At 42.4% G+C, this 14,388-nt stretch overlaps 1 protein-coding gene across 1 annotated transcript in view; it reads right to left on the bottom strand.

Annotated features, from left to right (window-relative positions):
* The window catches only part of CDK5RAP2 (CDK5 regulatory subunit associated protein 2), a 200,627-nt gene that overhangs the window by 70,541 nt on the left and 115,698 nt on the right, over positions 1 to 14,388 (bottom strand). The window contains 4 exon segments of the mRNA XM_017884203.1: positions 6,709 to 6,846; positions 8,420 to 8,481; positions 8,957 to 9,064; positions 10,564 to 10,694. Of these exon segments, the coding sequence (XP_017739692.1) occupies positions 6,709 to 6,846; positions 8,420 to 8,481; positions 8,957 to 9,064; positions 10,564 to 10,694 (439 nt within the window).

Genomic DNA, 14,388 nt, shown 5'->3' with positions numbered 1-14,388 from the left:
AAGTAATAAATGAAATTTATGGTGTGCCCAATTTATGCATCATTTCTCCTATTTAGGACAAGGCATTAACCTCTTCTTGTTTGACTGTCACACCTCTGAGATGGACAGTCCTGGCAACACTGTCATTTTGCTGACAAAAAGTCCTCATCTCTAATGAGAAGAGTATCACGCTTGCCTGACGATAACTTTATGCTTTTGGAAACGAAGGACAGTTATTTATAAAGACTGCATAAATACCTAATGCTTCAAAGAAGTGTAAATCCCAAAGCTTCTGAGTGCTACAAAATGGACAGTACAAAGTTCTCAAGAAAGCCAGTTCTCAGCTCTCCGGAAAAGTAAAAATTCTATTCATGGGGCACCTGAATTAACCAAATTAAAAATGAGAGAAAAGGTGGCCAGCCACTCCCGGGTAAGGAATCAATCGAAGCTATGTCAAAATTATACCAAATCTTATCTCATCAATAAAAGAGTCTGGCCAGGTGCGGTGGCTCACACCTGTAATCTTAGCACTTTGGGAGCCCTAGGCAAGCAGATTGCTTGAGCTCAGCAGTTCAAGACCAGTCAGGACAACAGAGTGAGACACTTGTCTCTACAAAAAGTACAAAAATTTGCCGGGTGTGGTGGCACATGCCTGCAGTCCCAAGAGACTGAGGCAGAAGGATCACCTGAGCCCAGGGAGGTTGAGGCTGCAGTGAGCCGTGATCACACCACTGCACTCCAGCCTGGACAACAGAGCAAAGACCCTGTCTCGAAAACAAAAACAAAACAAAATAGTCCACACCGAAGGTGCTGAAACCACGGAGTACTGGGTCATTTGTTGGGTGTGTTGTACATGTGAGATACCTACGGTTCTAGTTCAAGTTTTCTCTCTGAATCCCTGTGTTTAGTCAATTATCCCCATAGCTCTCCAGTCCAACTCTCTGATTTTCCTTTCAGAAGAAAAACATTGTTTTGGAAGAAAAACAAAACAAAGGCAACTGAGTTCAGTTTTTATAGAAACTTCCCAGGGTCAGAACACATTCAATCTAACCATATCTAAATCTGCAATCAGGATCAAACAGAAGTGATGATCAAAAACCATATCCCACTATCCTATCAAGCACAAAACAGACTAGACATGCATAAATATACCTACTGAGGTATAGAAGTTTATAAATATGGGTAAGGAAGCCTCTTTCTCTTTTGGTTTCTTCCCTCATTACCATAACATTCTCACCGTGATAAAGACTAACTGGAACTATCAAACTCATTGGTGGGAATATAAAAGGTTTGGAAAAAGCATTGGCATTTCTTATAAAACTAATAACCCTATGACTCAGGAATTCTACTCATAGGTACTCGTTAAGTTTAAAAAAAAAAAAAAGTATGTCCCAACTAAGAATTGTACATGAATGCTCATATCACCTTTTACCCAAGTGTCCATTAATAGCAGAATGAATAAACAATGTAATCCATTCATGCAATGGAATACTACTTGGCAATAAAAAGGAACAAACTTGATGCACTAACAACATAGATGAATCTCAAAAACACAATGCTGAGTAAAAGAATATATACAAAAGAGAATATACTGTAGGACTCCACTTATATGAAGGTCTAGGCAAAATTAACCCATAGTGGGACAAAATCAGAAGAGCAGCTGGGGTGGGATTGGGTTTGGACAACAGAGGAGACGCAGGCTCTTGATAGGGGTTTGCCTTACACAGGCACATACACTTGTAAAACTTAGTGAACACAGGCTTACAATTTCTACAGTTCATTTAACTATAAGCATTTATTGAAGATAATGTACACTGAAGTACTTGGGGGAAGTATATTGATGTTTGTAGCTTCAATTAAAATTTATCAGAAAGATGAGACAGAGTGATGATGGGCAGGTAGGAAATGGGAATAGAACCTAGGTGGTGAGTATATGGGTATTCACTGTAAAAATCTTTTCACTTTGCTGTGTCTGAATTTTTTCATAATAAAATATTAGGAGAAAGTCTTTCCCATCTTTAAAACAAAACAAAACAGGGCCGGGCGTGGAGGCTCACGCCTGTAATTCCAGCACTTTGGAAGGCTGAGGTGGGTGGATCATGAGGTCAGGAGATCAAGACCATCCTGGCTAACACTGTGAAACACCATCTCTACTAAAAATACAAAAAATTAGCCGGGTGTGGTGGCGGACGACTGTAATCCCAGCTACTCGGGAGGCTGAGGTAGAAGAATGGTGTGAACCTGGGAGGCGGAGCTTAGCTTGCAGTGAGCTGAGATTGCACCACTGTACTCCAGCCTGGGCGACAGAGTGAGACTCCGTCTCAAAACAATAATGAAAGTCTCTCTCTGATTCCCCAACAGCTCTGGTCACTGAGTGTTCTCTGCCTCTCTCCAGGCTTCTGCAAGGGGTCTATTCTCACCTTCTGCAATGTGGCTTTTACTGCCCAGGAAAGGTCCCCAAAGACCTTGTTTATTAACGAGAGATGAAATCCACATGGGGTTAGGAAGGAGGCAGAGAGAAGCTCCTCCCTGACTCCTGCGGATCTGAGAAGAGTTTCCCCTAAGTTTAGCTGAGCAAAGAAACTATCGTTAACACGTCATTCCAAGTTGAAATATGAAAAGCATCAAAGTTATTCTGCATTTCCAGAACCATAACCATGCCAATACTTGATACAGTGAAGTAAAAATTCACTTTCATTTTTCTTTACCTCTGCTGACCTGGTCAAAATTAAAAGTAAACTCTCAGTTTCCAGGAATGGTCAAGAAATTAAATGTTATGGACATAGAGAAATGTACTTCATGCTACATGCTGCTTACCCATTTTCGAAGACATAGAACTAAGATGTCAGAAAGAACTGAGTCACTATACCTGGCTCAGCTTCCAGCCCTACTGCCACTAAAGAAGCAACCTCCAAACCTCCAAGTGTCAACTGGCTGTATCCTCATTTCCTCATTTCTCATCACTTCTCTAAGCCCTGCAAGCTGGCTTCTGTCCCCCTCACTCTAATGAAACTGGTCATGGGACTCACAGGAGGTTCTCAGTACTTTTTTCTTTCTTGTCTTCTCAGAGTGTTCCACACTATGAAACACTCCCTCCTTGAAACCCCATGCTGTTACTCTGCACTCTACTGCCTCTCCCCCCGTCTCTTGAGCTATTCTTTCTTCATCTTCTTGGCAGCTCCCCTTCCTCCTCCAGGAAGAACTTCCCTTAATCCCCAAAGTGAGGGCTGAGCACCTGTCTACAACTCCCTTGAGACTATGCATTCACTCCATCAGAGCCCTCACCACACTCTGCCACGACTGCCCCTCTGCTTCTCTAGATTACATCCTAGACAGGGCGGGGACATGCATGTGTTCATAGTTTTAACATCAATGCCTGATGCTCAATAACACTGCTGAACAAATAAACAAACGAATAATGACTTTTTTCAAAACGAGATCTAGAAACAAGTGGTTTTCAGGATTGCCTCTGGTCTTGCTACTCAAAGGGTATTCCTTAGGGCAGCAGAAGCATCATCACCCAAATCTGTTAGAAATACAGACTCTCAGGCCCCATGCTAGGCTTACTGGACAAGAATCTGCATTTTAACAAGACTCTCAGGAAATTTACGTACACATTAAACTTCAGAAGCACTGCCCTATGGTGTTGCTAAACAACTCTAAAGGGAGTCAGAAGAGGGTTATAGTCCCATCTCTGCCACTAACTCACCAAAAAAATAAAATAAAATAGCTGTTTCACTGAGTACCTACCACATGCCAGAACTGTGCCAAGGGCTTTATAAATCATGTAAAACTCATAATAACGTATGAAGTCAAATTGTTAGAAAGTTCCTCCTTTTAATGAAATTAAATCTGCTCTGACAAACCAGGTTTTATTGTTACTATTAACAGAATATTTAACAAGTACCTTCTACTTCTGAGAACCATTTCTGTCCTTTAGAGTCACACAAGGTCTATTTCTTGTCAACATGACAGCCCTACAAATATTTGAGTTCAATTAAATTACGCCCCTTTGTCCAGGTATCCTCTCTATGTCAAAAAAAAGTTAGTTTTCTAACCATTCTTAATAATGACAATATAAGTAAATGATAATAGTAACTAACGCCTTCGAGCCTTTGCAGTGTGCCAGGACTCATGTCACATGCTTTCTTCACACATAGCCTACACTCAGAAGGCAGGTCCACGTCCTGACTACACTGTGCTGAAATCACTCCTCTGTATCAATTTTCAACCTAATTATCCTATAATGCATGAATAACCAGCAAATAAATATGAGAAAATAGGTGCAACCTCGTATTTGTTTAAATGTACACAGCAACAACAGGATACCTGTTCTTGGTGTTTTGTTTGGTGGTGTCTATGTGAACTACCAGCAGGCAGGTACTGAGCACCATGGTACCCAGCTGGTGAGGTTCTACACCAGAGCCAGCATCTTAAAAAGAAATCTGACAAACTCTATTAGAGCCTTCAAACTACTTATAGTCTTTTACAAATTAGAAGTTGTTGGGGGGCGGTGGAGAATAAATAAATAAATGAAAATAAATTGTATGCCTATTGCATATTTATATCTGTCCTTGGACCTCCTAATGACACATATCTGGGAATCAACTCTAAGGAAAAAAAAACCCTAAACACAGAAAAAGATTTGTGTTCAAAGACATTTATTAGGGAATTAAAAATGGCAAATCACTACAAATAACCTACATGTCCAACAGCAGTGAGGCAGTTAAGTTTCAGCACATTCATAACATGGGATGAGATGCTATGACATAATAGCAATTAGCAAGAACAGAAGACAAAGCTGCATTCCAGGAGAGGTATGTGCATACACATGTTCATACACACAAATACAGAAGGAACACTTCCAAATGTTAATTAACTGTGTGCTTGTTTTAAAGTGACAGAAATAGGGGTAATTTATTCTCTCTGTTTTCCAAATGTTGGGGTAATGCTATGGGTTAATTAAATATTGGAGAAAAAATACTGAATTTTAAAAATAAAAATATACTTGCTTTCCCCTCCGCCTTTTCTGATTTATAGGCTCCTAGAGAACAGGAATCATACCCAGACCCCACTTTGCAAGTCATGCTGCTCGGGAAATGCTACGGACAATATACGCATTTCTGGTTTGTTTCTGATTTGTTTCTCATCAAAGGAGAACCACACGTACTCCCAGAGAACCGCAGGCTCCGCTCTTTCCCATCTCACCCTCACCCTAACTCCATCTACTCCCTCAGCTAAGATTCCAGTGGGCTCATCACCTTTCCCATCCCATTCTGGGGGATGATGGGGAGCTGTGCTATAAAGAACAAGGCTATTCATGGGGAACATCAAATCGAAGTACAATATGATAAAAGACTCAACAAATCTGAGTCGGCTGATATTAAGATCTTAGGGTGGGAAAAGGAAAAAGCCGTTTTCTCCAAGGGACATAATGGGACATTTAACAGACTTTTAAAGGGCAAATGAACAAACAAAACACACCACTTGTGTCTCAAATGAAGTTGGTGAAGAACGCTGCCTCGGAGGAAGCAAATCAGACTTGTTTCTCCCTAAATGGATCACAGATATTCTTGGTTTTCAAAATTATCTAGAGTCCTGGAGGCTAAGATCAATAATGTTCCCTCTCACAAAGAAAGAAGATGGCCAGAGTGCAGCATAAACACCTTTGAGCATTTCCCACTTGGAAGGTAGGAGGAGACAGCTTAAGGCTGACAAATCTTTCCCAAGAAATGATATTGCAATGAATGTGAGTTCTCCATCTACCTGGCACTCCAGGTAGAGCAGAAGACAACCCCAACCAGGAAGATTCCAGTTTCATACACGAGGGACCCAAGTACATAACGGCCCTACTACTGCACTTTATGGGAGAGCAGTTCTGGTCTTCCGAAACAATGCTAACCCGCGCATGAAGCAAGGTGCTTCCTACGGGACAGTCAGGCCAAGATAGGGAATGAAGAGGGAAACAACATCACAACTTCAGGGTCCTCCCATTGTGCAGCCCGGGTCCCAAACAGAGAAAATCAGAGCCAATAAGTCACAAAGATCAGCACTGAGGCCCAGAAGTCATCAAGGAGAATAAGACTTCTTTCCTCTTTTCCCGGGTGGGTTGTGTGTATGTCAGTTTTTCAATGCTAATGTATTCATTAAGGCTGCATCCACACTATTCAAATTATCTGGGTGGTTTGGAAACTCTCCAGATCCCTCTGAGACCACATCACTCATCCAGATGTGTGCCATCTGCAGCACAGGTCCCAGGGCTGGACCAGAGTCAAAGCATCACAGTATATCGAATGTGTCCATGGAGACACGACTCGAACCTGAGGAAGCCTGTGGGCAGACCTGACAGCCTAGTGGGACCCTCAATAACCAGTTCACAACAAAGGGAATTTCAGTTAGAGATCTCCCCAGGAACAGATGCAGTCTTGAAAAACCTTTCGGGTTGTTATACATACATACATACATACAAATATATGGTTTGTATACATACATACATATATATGAATAAATGGTTTTGATGGGTTTTTTTTTTTGAGACAGGGTCTCGCTCTATCCCGCAGGCTGGAGTGCAGTGGTGTAATCACAGCTCACTGCAGCCTCAACCTCCTGGGCCCAAGTGATCCTCCCACCTCAGCCTCCCAAAGTGCCAGGATTACAGGCGTGAGCCACCATACCAATCCGGTTGTTATATTTTTGTAATCAGCACATGACAATAAAAATATTTCTTACCTCTGTTTGTTCTGTAGACACAAGTCTATCTGGAATCCCATTTCCCTGGAAACCCATGCAGGAGAGATCAAAAATGGTTTTCTTCAGATGCTGGTTGTCTGTATGCAGCTCCTTCACTAGCTGTATGAGGTCACTGACCTAGGAGGTAAAAACAGGAGAGGGCTGTCTACCCAACAAGAGGCTTCAGCTTCCCAGGGCCACAGCCCCAGACAGCCCTATTAAGCGACTCTTTGGCACCATGGTTATGGGGAATCAGGCTGATTCTAGCCCTCAGGATACCCTGCGCACAGTGACAAAAATACTGTCTTTAACATCTGACATACCAGTATTCTAATCCCAGAGCCATCACTTCAAGGCAAAAAGATCCTGGGCAAACTGCACAATCGAAGTCCCAGTTTCCTCATCTGTAGAGTTACTATGAGAACTGAACAGATTGTGGTCACAGTGCACTGAAGACCCTGGCACGGTCTAAGTGTTCAGTCAGTGACAGCTAATACTATCTCTCTCCTGCACTTGAGGCCCTCTGGAGGAAAAGTCTCCCAAGGCTAAAGTTTCTGAAACTGTATCAGAGTCTTACTTTTCACTAGTGACCTCCTCCTCTGCACACCTATCTCGCAATGCCAGTAATATTAACAGTTGTCAATTATGAAGCAATTTATGGCTAGTAAAATACTCCTACAAGCTTTAGTCCATCACTCCTTGCAAAAATCCTGAGGAGGTGAACAGGCTAGTATGTCTATATCCATTTTACAATAAGGACATGAAATACAAAGAAATTTAACTGCCCAAAGTCCCATAGCTGGGGTGCCTGGAGAGCTAAATGAGACAGAACAATAGCCAAAGTGCCTAACCATGTGAAAGAGCAGCTGCCTCTACACAGGCAGAGCTGGGCCTGGGTCTTGCGAGGCCAGACACATAAGGAACCGAGCAGACACCACCTTGGTTTCCTGCAGGCTTCAAATCCCAATGGCCAGTAATTTTCCGAGGCTTCTTGATGGAAGCGATTATTAGCTCTTCAAATAACATGGAAATTCCCACCCTGAGTACACATAGTAGATATCCAATACATCAAAATATGAACAAAAATTGGATCTAATCCTCAAGGAGGTTCTAATAGGAAGAACAAGACATTCTGAATTTACTAAGTGTCAACCAAGTGAACTACCTCCTGGCCTTACCACAGCCCCAGTAGGCACTAGCAGCAGCTATTATCATCTCTATTTTCTTCATCTTTAAAAACTAACAGCTGCCTCCATACTCCTTGCCCTATTCCTCCCAAAATACCCAAAATGTTATTCTCCTTGCTACTTCTTCATTCTGTGCCTTACACAGGCTGTTTTCTCTTTCTTTGCTGAGAAAGTGGAGACCTGGGCAAACCCTGAATTTGTCCTTCAAAACCCACTTCAAGTCTCACTTCTGTTGAGAAGCTTCCCCTGATCAAGTAAGTTCACCCCGCCATCTCCCATACAGGCAATTAACCTCTCCTCTGCTATTTCTATACCTTGTACAGCTGCCCATACAGCAACCTTGCACCTCACATTGCAATTACTTGTTTACATGCCTGTGTCTTCTATCAGAATGTAAATTATTCCAAGACGGAAACTGAATCTCAGTCACACATACATGATAATTTTACAATAAATCAAACAGTCTCAAACCTCCTATTCCTAACAATGTTTTTCAGAACCTTGAAACACTAAACCACTCTAACCAGGCCACTGATCAACACATTGAAGAACCTTTCCAGTTTAAAAAAAGATGTACTGATCAAACCTGGAACATTATTCACTCAAAATGTATCTATTATGAGCTCCTGTGTGTGTACCAGGCAATGGGAAATCAGAAATAAGTAAGACATAATCACTAAGTTTAAGATGTTCACAACCTAGCAAGGAAATATAGACAAATAACCACATAATTACAGATCAGTAAGAGAAGGACATCGATTTGGATTAGGTACAAAAAAAAGAGGTGAACAGCCGAAGGAAAAGTGGCTAACTCTAAACGGAGGGGCCAGAGAGCTTTTCCTCAAGGAGATCAAGCCTGGCTGGGTTCTTAGGCCTGGGGAGTTTATCAGACACGAGGGAAGGTACTCCAGGTAATGGACACAGGAGGGGCACACACAACAAGGCAGAGGGGACAGGAAGGAAGGAGAGGGGCCTTCAGAATCTTAACCTCTCATCAGGAACCCAAGATACAACAAACAATCTAACAAAAAGAAATGCACTAAAAGTTAATAGGTCAATACCTTTTCTTAAGTTCTTCTTGAGAAAATGTTCCACTTGAAACCGATTGTTTTCTTCAAGGCAAATACTTAGATAAGATGTTTGATCACTATAAAATGAAAATGATTCTTCTGCCCAAAAAAACAAAAGGTGGGGAGGGGGAAGAGAAAAGGAATATCAAAAACAGGTCCTCCCAAGACTGATCCCTGTGCAATCCATCCAAAGCAATGTGAATGGGGGAGGTGGGGCGGAAGGGAGCATAGTGCACAGAGGGGGCCTAAGGCACCACCTTTGGAGCAAAAGTAATTTTCCCTTTCTCAACAGGCTGGTATTTCAATGTATGGTTTCATCTTAGGCCGTAGGTGTTCACTGTGGCCAACTGTGAATTATAATTTGCATATCAAGTATTGTGCCTGGAGACCATTCTGAATGGCACAAGAAAATGGTGATTTCAGTTTAAATGAGGGACTGATTCTGTTTAGGGGAAAATGCAGAAAAATTAGATGTGACCCACAAGGGCAGAACTCAAGGGAGATAAAAGTGTCTGATCTATTTTTTTTACTGGCCCCAGAACCCTCATGGGAAACCAGCACACTAAGTGCAAAAAGTGCCTGCTAGTGCTAAGACAGAAGAATCTCTGGTCACCGATGTAAGGATCTACTTCCTTTGCAGCAAAGGTCAATTGTAATAGGAAGGGGAGAAGCAGGGGGCGGGGGGAAGATGTGTGTATATGTGTACTGAGCCAGGCATATCAACAAACAGTATCTCATTTAACACACACGTGTAAGAGCTGATACACCTAAACTATGGTGTAGAATACTAGAAACAGCTAAACTTAAAGGAAGATGCCTTGGCTCAAATCTGGGCACATCAACCCCCAGCTGAGCCCTGGTTTCTTCATCTACCTACTCTACCTAATGAGATGACTGTGAGGGTCACAGGTGGAAAGTCAGGTGCCTAGCACTGGGCCTCGTACAGAGCAGATGCTCAAGAGATGTCAAACCTACCACTGTTATTATCAATTTTTACCATATGTGTCAGGCACCAGGCTAGAGATACAGAAGGGAATCAGATACCAACCCAAACTTTAAAGGGTTCAAGTTCTACCAGGGGAGAGAGTCAAATCTTAATATTACTGTGATGAATACAGAAAACATATGTCCCACAGGACCCTCATGTTGTAGCCCTCCTTTAATGCATATACACCACTAAAAACAGTGCTCAACCTAAAACAGCGTCTCACCCATATGTGTGTGTGGTCTTGGGCTCTCTGCAGTAGGTGCTGTGGTAGGCAGTACTCAGATGTTTTGGGCGGTGAGGGCTGTAATCCCCCAGAAAAGGGGATTGCAAGTGCCCAGGGATATTTGGAACTAGAAGTATCAAACGATGCAGAAAACAGTAGAGGCAGCTAGGAAGCAATCCTGCACCTGACCTTCAGCAGAATTTAGTACAACTTACTGGGCTCTTCTACTAGGAAGGCTAACATCAGCGTGGTCACCACAAAAAGGATCTCCAGATGAAACCCTGTGTATGTTTCATCCCTTAACAAATATTTAGGACTCTCATGAAGTTCAGTTCATGCCCTCCAAGTGGAAAAACCAAAGAGAAGCACATAGAATAAAGTGTGTACCTTCCCGCCTCCGAATTTCGCTGATCTGCTCCTCCAAGGTCTTCTGCAAATTCTGATATGAAAGCACATCCCGCTCCAGTTGCTTCCGCAGGGCAAAAATGTTGTTTAACTCAGCCTGCAGGTTGTTGATACTTGGTAAAACAAGACACCAGAAGTTTTAAAACAGACCTATTTGTACTTTTAGATGCAAAGCCCAGAAACTGTTCCTGTGATTTTTATGTCATTTGTGTTTTTTTCTGGTTATAAAAGTAAATACAGGCTTACTATAGAAGATTTTAAATACAACAGTATAAAGAAAACAAAAATTACCAGGCTCCTACTACCAACTAACACACGGCAGACTGTATTTCCTTCCAATCTTTTCCCCTATTAGTAATTTACATGGCTGAAATAATACTAGACATACAATGCTGATATGCATTCCTCACTTCATAATTCCCTATATTTTTAGCAATTATTTGCAAACATCATTTTTAATGACCATATAATATTAAACCAGGTGAATGTCCTGTCACTCACTTTAACTCATCCCCTATTAGTGGATACCTGGGTCAATTCCAAATTTTTGCTATAGGCATAACTAGGTGAAAATAATGTAATTCTCCAGTCCAGAACGTGTCTCTGTTCTGAACAATGCCCTGAGAGGGCTTGCGTATAGAAAGGGAGGCTCCCCAGGGCCTGGGTGTCACTTGGACACCCAGGCTTCAGAAGAAAGGGAGACAGAGGACTCCTGCTGCGCTCCTCAAAAGAGTCATATTGGAAGTAAGGGTGGGGGACAGGTGGGAAGAGAAAAAATTAAAGGAAGAGTGAGTCAACAGTAAGAGGGAGAAAAAGACTAATCTATTAAGGGTCAACAAAACTCCACTGTGATGGGTTAACCACTCAGAAATGTATAGTATGAGTGGATTTTTATTCTGGGAGAGGAGACGTAGTGCTAAGCTATACAGAGAGCTTGCACAGACTAGAAGCCCAAAACCCAGAGGAGGCCAAGAAAATGCACACCTCCCAGAATTTGCATTAATCTTGGGGAGCCCTGTCCAACAGAACTTTCTCCAGTGATGGAAATATTCTATACCTTCACTGTCAACTACAGTAGCCACTAGCTACAGGTGCCTATTGAGCATTTAAAATGTGGCTAATGTACCAAGGAACTAAATGTTTCATTTTATTAAATTTACAGTAAGTTTACATGTGAACAGCCACATGGCTAGTGGCTACTGAACTGGACAGTGCAGATCCATAGGAACAGCTTTGGACTCCTACTGATGTGCAATTGGCAGAGATTGGAACCACTTAAATCCAGCTCTCAGAAGAACATGGAGACCCCAGCTGACATGTGAATAGCATAAATAATGCTTCACTGTGCATCTCTGTGGTTAAAGCCTTGTTTGACATCCAGGTTGTTTTCTTAAGAAAGATTCCCAGCAATGCAATTACTGGGTCAAAGTATATGAACATTTTTAATACTACTGAAACACATTAACAAATCAGACAGACTTCTTTTTTAGATACCAAGAGATCTATCACTCTCCATCCAGCGCCTATGGTTCCCTAAAGAGGTCCATCAATGCCATGAAATTATCTGCCAAGAAATGAATGAATATGTGGATTTTTCTAGGAAGAGGGCCTATAAGCTTTCATCAGGTTTTCAAAAGGGATCAATAGCCCCCGAATGGTTAGAGGCAATTGCTCTAAATATGTGTGCCAGACTCCTCAAAGAAGCCCCACTTCTCCTTCAGAGACTTCCAGCTCCATCCATCGAACTGCACACATAAATCAACACACATTGGAAGGAAAATAAACCATGATGTCTAATCTTCTATGCTTGCTGCTTTGAGGACAGTTCATCGTGAAGCAGTCTTCATGCAAGAGAAAGGGCCCTACTAGCAACTTGTACCTAGTTCCATTTTAAGACAATCATAATGATCAATTTGTAAGGCTGATGAAAAACCTCACAGAGGTGTCACAGCACAGCACTCGCTTGTATGTGGTCGTGCTGCAGAGGCATTTAACCAGGGGGGAAAAAGGAGGCTGTTTTAGAGAAGCTTCTGTGATTAGGGCTGGGGAAAGCTAACTGCTTCACTCCCTCTTCCATTTTCTGACAGGGTGAAAAGTACACAGCTGCTGCTCCTGTGTCTGTCATTTATGTTTTCCCAACTTGAGAATCTTTTCAAGGTGTGAGGAGTTGGGAGAACAAAAGGTGCTTCACTCAGAAAAAAACAAAAACCTTCCTCTTCCTGGAATTGGGGCGGGGCAGACAGGAGCAGAAACAAGGAGTCAGAGAGATCCAAGCTCAAAATAGCATGTTACCACTACTGAGCAAGCCAGTTCAACTAACTGAGTCCTGATTTCCTCACACAAAATGGGGATAATAATACCTTTGCTTTGCGACTGTTTTGAGGAATAAATGAGATGTTACATGGGAAAGACATTAGGACAGGGGCTAACACATATGAGACGCTCAACGAGCATCATTTCCTTCCTTCCACATACTCCAACAACTCCTACCCAGAAGATAATATTTATGAGCCAAGATTGCTGAATTTCATGAGTTACAGCAATGATAATCACCTGGAGATGATTTTGCCCCCACCCCCCAGGGGACACTTGCCCATGTCTGGAAACATTCTGCGTTGTTACAACTGGCATGGGAGGACCAGGTGAGCCAATCTTCCCATGGTAGAGGCAGGGGATTGCTAAACATCTTACCAAGCATAGGACATGCCCTCATGACAAAAAAATTATCCAGCCCCAAAGCCTCATATTGCTGAGGCTGAGAAATCCTGAGTTAAAGGGAAATGGTGCTAGTCCTCAAGATGGGGAGTGTATCAGCAAGAACCTGACTTGGGAGTCAAGGTGACCTGAGCACTGATAATCCTTCACTATGGAACACTGGGTGATACACAGCGTCTTAGAATGCACATTTCCACTTCTGTAATTTGGGGATAATCCGCCAACTTCTAAGTGCTGCTGTGAAGAATAAATAGTAAAAGTGAAAGGATCAACCACATTCTTACGATGAGTTTCCTCCCTTCTTGACCTTCTTTTCCAATTTTAATCATAGTACATCATCTGTCTCCAGGGTCATCCACCTTTCCTGCCAATTTCCAGAATGAACAGTGCTGGAGTTACAGAAAGGAGCTCTACCTTCCTAGCCCACATTCTGCCCTCTGGATATGCCAAGGTCTGAGGAATCAAAAACCCCCTGCAAACTAAGTTTATGCATAATGGAATATTGAGACATATATAAGCTTTTCATGTTGTCATTATTCTTAAGAAATCTTACCATTTACTGAGTGCTTACTACATGCCAGGAAGTATTAGGTCTTTAAACAGTGTTCTCTCTAGTTTCAACACAACCCTGTAAAGTAGGTAGGTAAGTAGGCAGACCAGCCAGTCTCAATTTCACAAACACACTGAGGCTCAGGGTGAGAAATTACTTACCCAAGAGCTCAGGGCTGCTGAGTGGCACAGCTGAGATGTGGACCCAGGTCTGTCTCCTACTAAATGTATTACAAGTCTCAAGATGAACAGGAAACCTTTTAAGAATCCTTGTTAGTCCTGGTTAGTCCTTGTTAGTCTGAATTAGCCCTGACCCGCCTCAGTCCCATCCAAGTTTTCATTCATTAAGAAAGAGCCTGTGAAACTTGGGAGCCCCTCATGAAGCTGAGAAGACTCAGGCGCAACCACATCCACCCACAAGGCCTCTCAGTACCCAGAATCAACCTGGCTCCTATCCAGAGAAGCTGCGGGATTGAAATGAAATGTGTCCACTCCCTCTGTGAGTTTCCACACATGACTCAACCCCCCACACCCCACACCCCT

The sequence above is a fragment of the Rhinopithecus bieti genome, unplaced genomic scaffold (genome assembly GCF_001698545.2).
Source record: "Rhinopithecus bieti isolate Rb0 unplaced genomic scaffold, ASM169854v2 scaffold_13710, whole genome shotgun sequence".
Classification (NCBI taxonomy): domain Eukaryota; kingdom Metazoa; phylum Chordata; class Mammalia; order Primates; family Cercopithecidae; genus Rhinopithecus; species Rhinopithecus bieti.
The sequence above is the reverse complement of the archived record's forward strand: the minus strand, read 5'-3'. Positions and strand labels throughout refer to the sequence as shown.